Genomic DNA, 7,967 nt, shown 5'->3' with positions numbered 1-7,967 from the left:
AAATTCAAAGCGAGGAAACATGGACAGCCGGACAGATACGTGACTAAACTGTGCGCACCTGTGACCTGTAATGGTGTGGCTTCCAAACGACATCGCCGTTAGTCGAGGAGCACTTTGCTGAGGGGGGAGGGAAAAAGTGAAGAACAACACAGGAGAGCTCGACACACCGAACTCGTCATCTATGTCCTCGAAGTCGATCACCTCCACGCACGCCCCCGGCAACTTCTCGACGCTACTACTTCACAAGTAGCTTCGGGCAGAGGAAGCGCGCTGCTTGCTTAGCATCGGTTATTATTTATTTTTTTCTTCTGTCAGCTTGATCTCCTCCTTTCTGCTTGAGACGGCCGAGGTTATCTGCGAAGTAGTGACATCAACTGACGAGCAGGTTGATAATTCACAGTGTACGCTTCGTATCTCTAAACGCCATCGCTCTAGTGAAAAGGCCTCATCCAGCGCGTGTTCGTGTAGCGTGAGTAACGTGACTCATGCAAACCCAAGAACCAACTAACTAAGACGGCTAGCGAGCACCCACAGCACATACAAACACACTATCGGCGCGAAAAGTTTGATATGATCTTCTAAACCATGTTGCTATAGTTTTCTCTTCCAAAGCCAGTTTTTTCAACCCTGGGTTACACACTGGTTTTAAAAAAAACGGTCCAAAACTGCAAAAAAAAGCCCGTTACTGTCACAGTGGACTGTTATCCAAACTGGACCTCTATAGTTTTAAATCAGAAGGTCGATCACAGTCAGGCAACACACCTTGTCCCCACACCGGGGGCTACTGTCACTCAAGGGCGCTAACCACACAGTGTTTGTTGACTGTTGTACTGGCAGATTGATGTTGACAATCATTGTTAAAAGATGACTGTCACATCATCTCGTCACTGGTTGGACAGTGCGAGTCACTGTATTATACAAACAAACTTTTTTTTATCGGGGAGAGGGGTGTGCGGGTAAGAGGGGTCATGACCGTGTGGTTTGCACAGCAAGCCTATCTTCCGTGTGGCTGTTTGTAATGGGAAGGCGGTCCGACAAACACTTGCCACCAGCACCCGACGACCGTGAGCTTGGCTGTCGTTGCTGGATGGAGGGGATGCTGTGTCAACAACCACTCCCATTTCCCCACATTCCCCTCTCCTCCCTCCCATAAACCCTAGCGCACGTGCGCACGAGTGAGGCTGTGGGCGAGTGTTTGGCGGAGGACGGAAGTGACGGAATGTGAAGAACGAACAGCCACTGACAAGTGCTTTCAAATCTCGAGATAAACAAGTAATAAAACAGGAGACCATTGTTAACCAGACAACCGGATAGACAGACATTGCAAGTCATGTTCACAGGATCCATCATCTTCAGCATGGAGCCCACCCTCAGAGATAGGTCCACTTTCTTCATTTCTTCATTTCTCGCACTTTTAAGAAATCCGTGCGTGCACCAAAGTGCGCCGAGTGCCTGAGCCCACCCGCCCAAGAAACTAATCAGTCAGGACAGAAGTGATGTTGTCTGGCATCAACAAAATGTTGAAACTCTCAGGACTAAAGGAGTTGTTGAAGGCAAGAAGTTTCACCCACCCAGGCTCTCACTCACCCCATCCCCACCCACCATAAAGTACAATGTGAAGATAAAGTGATAAATGGTGGATTTGTGGACCTTGACACTATTTACATACAAGGAGTCAAAGTTGAATAAGCGAAAGGTCAACAGGCTCAACGGCTGTTCGACTGTGAAGTCTGCTCACACCAACAGGCCTCTGTGTGTGAATCGTCTTCCCATCTGGCATCGGTGGAACTCCGCTGCCGTCTGCATGCGCACACACTCTCGCGAGATCTCGCTAGCTTCTAGAAAGTCTCGGCGACGACGTGGAAGATAAAATAAATAAAACAACAACAGCGGCGAACGAGGTTATCTCTCCCACTTGGCTAATCTGTCCGTTTAACTCGATTATCTCCCCTGATCACCTTAACTGTCCTCTGCGCGAGACTTGGTTATCGCCCCACGAAACGGTTCACCGATGACACGGGGTGGTGGTTGTTGTTGTTATCACCCGAGTTGTTTCATCAAACACGTGCGACCCGCGACTACGTCAACGGTCGACACCAATGTGTGCGGTCTGCTACGTCATGGTCTGCTCGTGCGGCCCGGCTATCACGTGAATCCCCTCCACCCATCTGCACCACCCGACCATGATGCACCGCACGGATGTACGAGGGGAGGTGGGTGGGGTGGGGTGGGGGAGCCACAGCAATGCATGTCGGGACGGTTCACAAGGCCGGTCTCATCAGCGATAGTTATCCACTCGTCTCGCGATATCTCGCGCACTGAGGCCAGAACCACTTTCCGCTTGACTCGCACAACCCGAGATTTTCCCACGCACCATCAGGCAGGGGAAGGTCACAGGCGAGCGATGCATCAGACGAGTGCTGTAGGTAGTTACACTTGCTTTCTGCACGGGAGACCAGCCGGGGTGGTGGGGTAGGACGGGTGGACGGAGGGAGCAGGCAAGTAAGAGCATATAGTTCAAATGTCGACAGTGCTGGACTCCGACAGTCATCTGTAAGAGGAGATTGTAAACAAAAGTAACGCCCATTCCCCCTTTATAACCGCAAGAGTAAGGAGGGAATGTATCTCGGCTATCATGTCACGAAGGGAGGACAGTTTCCCCTCACCAGCCCCACACACATCTCCCTATCCACCGATGGCTATAAGCCCTAATGACAGGAATATAAATGTTAAGTGCTCGCCGGAAGCTGTATCATTTGAATCTGTCGAGGTTTGCGGAGAACATTTATAACACATAAAACCTTTTCGTCTCTTTCATCAACTCAGGTGATTACATTTCAGGAAAAGATGGTCCGATTGAACAGCAGTAAAGCTCTTGTCACCACGGCGGTCAGGATTAAGGGTTAGGGGTTCACATCCTGCCTTGGACACACGTAAATCATGTTTAAGTATGGCAGCAGGTAAGAGGGTTGGATCTACTCACTATCATTATCCGCTGATTTTTCTTCTTGTTTGTCAAGAGTGAAAACTTCTCGGCCATTCTACCTTTGGTGACAAATATAATTAAGGTTTTTTTCCTCAGTCCATCCCTGATGTCACTCATACATGTGTCTGCTGGCCACATCAGATGCTATGACAGCTTCAGATGCTGACTCGGCATAAAACACATCAACTAAATTCCCCGTTTGTTATATCTGTGTGGAAGGTAGGGGGAGCTCCATGTGAGCATGGTTCAATCCTTTGTGGGTTTTCTCTACATCCTGTAGTGTGGGCTTCAAGGATGCGCGATAAAACATTGTAAGACCAAGCATTATGTTTGGAGATTGCAATGATGTGTAAACAACAGTGTGGTGTTGATGTAAACATGCAGAGTGTGCAGGTTGCCAGGTCCTCAGTTCCCAACATGACCGCCCAGCGGCACCACGCGCCGGAACAATGAACACGTCACGTGCGCCAGAGTAAGCTCACGTGCACCCCAGTAACCCTCCACCCGTACAATCGCCCATTCTCGGCTCTGGCGCAGCATGCAATGGTTAGCGCCTTTCAAACAATGGAACCCGTTGCAACAACTTTTAAACAATTTTAATAAAAGATCGGACTTGTGGAGAGAAAACAAATCAGCACGAGTTCAGTTGAGTGCTGCAGGTGTCTCTCTCTCTCGCACGCGCGTGTGAGTCTGTAACAATGTAATCATTTACGCGTGAGTTTATAAGCAAGGTCAGATGGCAGTGACGTAGTCTTGGAGCGCCACCTGACGATCAAAACACTGTAGGAAGTTACGAATGATAAGCCGGTTGTGTCCCAAACCTTCTCTTGACGCCATGACACTTTATTATTTAACGGATGCCACGTGCTGGCTGGTCACGTGTCTGCTAAATCTTCACGATCCACAGAAACCATTGACCTCGCGTTTATACAATAGTCTGAACTCTCTCCCCTCCTCTGTGTGCGTGTTGTTGTTATACGATTGTCCGATCTCACTCTCGCGAGAACACAAAACCTCACGAGACAGCACGTGCGCACATGCCATTTGCACAAAGGTGAAGGTCGTCAGCACCCAGACCACAGCAGAAAAGAAGAAGACAGCCCACCAGGGCAACAGTTGGAAATGTTTCCAAGGTTTCTGCAGCTTGTGAGACCACGACATCGGCGGTGAAAATGTTTGTGTTGTAAAAAAGTAGCGAGAGTGATGGAAGATGTTTTGCCCGCCATTTTACGCTGAGGTCACAATATCGAGATTTACAAAAATTAGTATGTGATGGAGAAAAGATGTCACACTGGTTTAAAAATAACAGAACTTTACAGTAGGGGTAGGTGCCAAGACTTACTAAAGTCGTTTCTCAAGACCGAACAGTCCGCGCACGTGGTTAGTGAAATCGGGGTTTTTCTGTGTTCACGCACGCACTCACACACTCACGCACTCACACACACTCACACACACACAGAGGGGGGAGACACTCCAGTCTTCATTTCAGTTTAGTAAACGATCTCTCTTAGCGCCATCCAGTCTCTCCCTCTGCGCCCCTCGTGTATCCCCCTCCTCCTCCTACTTGTAGCGCCGCCATACGATTGTGCACTAAACTGCAACCAAATCCTCCCGACGGTCTGGTTCCCACAGCCTACCCCCACCTCGCCTACCTACCCCACCTTCCCTCCTTCTACGTCCCGCCCGCCCTACGTTTACGTCGGCCCGTTGCTGCTGGTACGTGCTAGACCTAGGCCCACCCACCCCTGCTACCCCTACCCCAGTCTACCCCAGCAACCTGGCGTCTGCGTGTTCTGGTGTCCCCGGGCAACGCGTGGAAAGTGCACGCGCAACGCCAGACAGCACGTGCTTATTCAGCATCTGAGTGTGACCTTGTCTACGCGCTTCACCTACCCTTCCACCCCATCCACCCCTCTCTCGCTTCTCACCCACCATGGCAAAAGAAACAAAAACACAACCAGAGCAAGTACAAAGCCTCCCAAGCGGGAACTAGGAGTGTCGTAAAATGTCTAGCCCTCGCACACACGCATACAAGAGAGAGAGAGAAAAAAAAGCTAGAGACAATTGTCTTCACTCCCGTCTGCTTCCATGCGTTGATGACGTGTGGATGCTTTCAGTGAGGATGAATGTGAGGAGGCCACCAAGCCCTCGCTAGCGCCCGCCGACTTGCCCCCCGCGTGACTCACAACGTTGGGAGGAAGGAAAGAAAGTATCTGGGTGTCGATATGTTGAAGAGCAACAAGTACTCTGTCAATACCCGGGGTGTGCTTGCTCACGTACAAGATCGGGGACTGACGGAAACAAGAATGGCGGGTACTTGAACAAAACCCAAACAAACTCCCCGACGTGTTTCTCCTCTTCAGAGAGTCTGAGCTCAACTGTGACATTACTTTCTCTCCGTCACAGACAAGTGACGTAGTGAAGTTGCTCTTATCCCTTCACCCTCACACCCCACCCCTACAATGCGATCCCCCACCTCACCCCACCCATACATGAACCTCTCACGCTCGCTGCATCCAAGACCGACATCCACTCTCTTCACCCGAAACTTTCGACCACAGACTCGACCTTCTGACCTCACGTGACGTACACAGAATTATCTTCCCAGAAGCCTGGCGGCAAGGGCTTACCACAAAGCTTGATGAAATTACCTGAGACTCTCGGCGTGTATGCTTACCTGTCGTAACTGTATCTGCCTGAGAAAGGCGGGTAAGTGAAAAAACACCCGGGGACACAAAGCGCGCGCTTTCATCGTCACAAGGGGAAGGGGGGAGAGGGCAGGCGGGTGGGTGATAAAAATCTGGTCACATGATACCTTAATCTGTGACGTTTTCAATTTCAGCAGGTAGTTGACGAGCAGTTCGCCGAGATTATTGCGACACAGGTAGACACTAGAGGTTAAGGGTTAGGTAACGGGCTTTTAAGCGATCTCGAGTAGATAATTTCCATGAGCCTGTCCACAATGATTTGGATCATAGTAAGATGACTATGTTTCAAAACAAATGGCAATTAAGTTCATTCAACATTTTTTTCCTGAGAATTCTGAAGTCTAGAGAGCACCTCGATCAGGAGACAATTCTGTCAATTCGACAACGTCTATCATCTCGTTGCCCGAATGAAAGTCAAAAAGAGAAAAAGCAAGAGATCTGGACAAGCTATGCACAAAAATCACTCATATATTTTATTTATTTTCATTCCCAACCCGTCAACTTAAGTCACATCGGACATTTAATTGCATTTGCGCACTTAATTAGAAATAAACGACATCAGCTTCCTTGATGTTGGCTGGCTGGTGCTGTCACCAAGTGGCGACTTCATGTGATAGAAAGAAGTGTGGTGAAATTAAAGACATAAAGCCAGGGGGACACACCGGCCAGCACTGTGAACAGTGAACAGAAGTCTCATACACCCAGTGCACCCGGGAGTTGATCCAACTTCATCCCTACTATCGTCACACCAACAGTCACACGCGAGTCCACTGCGCTACCGTGGATGACAGAACTGTGCGCACACTGCGGCGATGACTGATGTGCGGCGATGTGAAAAAAGAACGTTATCTGATGAAAGAACACGCGTGACCACCACACACTCTTAATATTTTTTCGTCCTCTATATACATACGTAAAATCGTTATAGTCATGGGATGAGGGACCTGCCAGTTATCACTGACCCCGCTGCTCACCTCCCACCACCACCCCCAAGTACTCCCCACGTGACCTGACCTCGTCAGAGCGGGACTGTGCAGCGTTGTTGACAGAAGATGTTGACTTGTCGGCCTGAGTAGACGATCCAACAGTTAAGGCCGGTGCATGATACAATAAACACAGTATTACACACGAGTGCTGACAGGCGGCGTAAAGATTGGAGTGAGTGGAGTGCGTGTCCCGCTGCAGCAAACAGCTTCAACACCTCCATCGTGGATAGGTACAGTTAGGACAGGTGCAAATGTTTAGCAAAGCCATCATAGTTAACTTACTATGGGTTAATATTCATGTTCCACCCGGGCAAAGTTAGAAAACTTTCTAGTGTCTACGTCAGGAATTAGGTAGGTATATAGAATAAATTATCTTTTACTGTCGAAATGAGAAAAGCAGAACTGATGCTTGAGAAAATAAATAAACAAGGGTTCGCATTCCACATTAAAATCAGTTTTTCTTACTTGAGTTGACAGTCGCACTGATCACAGGTGTGCTGACCCACAACTGGTCGCCTGCTGATGACCACCACCAACAGGGCGGACAGGAGCTGGAGTATATCCATGGTGGATGAAAGGTTAGGTAGGTAGGCCGCTAGTACAGGTAGTTGTCATCCATGGCCTGTGTCCCTCCGTCACTGCTCACAAGTTACTCATGCTCACTTCTCCACCCGTGCACCCTGGGGTGGGCGTCGGTGGTTCCGTCTGGCGAATGCGTGTCATCGCAGGGATGGGACGAGTTGTGTTTACTCCAAACTTTCAGTACTGCAAACTTTCATCTGATCCTCCTCCGACAACAACGACGATTGACGACACACGACAGTTCAACTGAATATTCAGGTGTGAAGGTAACAACGGTCCGACTGAACTCCACAGGTAGAATATTCACAGAATGACGCACTAGACACACATGTGGGTGTAGTATGGGAGGAATAACACTCGCCACCTACCCGCTCCCTCCCGTGACGACTTGTGAGAGAGAGCCGCGTGCCGACAGGTACCTCCCCGTCACGGCGCGAGACTGCTTCGCTCTCATTGGTTGAGACGGAGTGAGGGGGAGTGTCAGTCACTCATCTTAGTCCCGCCCTTGCCACGCGAGTGGATGGGTGGTGTGTGTTTCGGGGTGGGGGAGGGATGTCGAGGGTGTGTGTCCATCGTGATGACAGAGCGGGTAGAGGCTCGACACAGAGTGTGTGAGAGAGAGAAAAAAGGAGGAATGAAGGATGGTAAGAAGTATGCATATACTTTAAGTACTCGGCGTGCTCTTTATTTTGTGTACTCAATGTT

The 7,967-nt window shown here is 49.5% G+C and overlaps 1 protein-coding gene across 2 annotated transcripts in view; it reads right to left on the bottom strand.

The window, feature by feature from the left end:
- Nucleotides 1–7,677, bottom strand: part of LOC112568248 (meteorin-like protein) — a 35,463-nt gene extending 27,786 nt beyond the window's left edge. For both annotated transcript variants that reach the window (XR_003100045.1, XM_025245451.1), the window contains exon 1: nucleotides 7,146–7,677. Coding sequence is in view for 1 of the 2 variants with exons in the window: in XM_025245451.1 (XP_025101236.1) it covers nucleotides 7,146–7,246 (101 nt within the window). In the remaining variant the exon portion in view is untranslated. The remainder of the gene's footprint in view (nucleotides 1–7,145) is intronic.
- Nucleotides 7,678–7,967: the final 290 nt, after the last annotated feature.

The sequence above is a fragment of the Pomacea canaliculata genome, linkage group LG1 (assembly GCF_003073045.1).
Source record: "Pomacea canaliculata isolate SZHN2017 linkage group LG1, ASM307304v1, whole genome shotgun sequence".
Lineage (NCBI taxonomy): Eukaryota > Metazoa > Mollusca > Gastropoda > Architaenioglossa > Ampullariidae > Pomacea > Pomacea canaliculata.
Note: the sequence above shows the minus strand (reverse complement) of the source record. Positions and strands in the feature narration are given on the sequence as shown.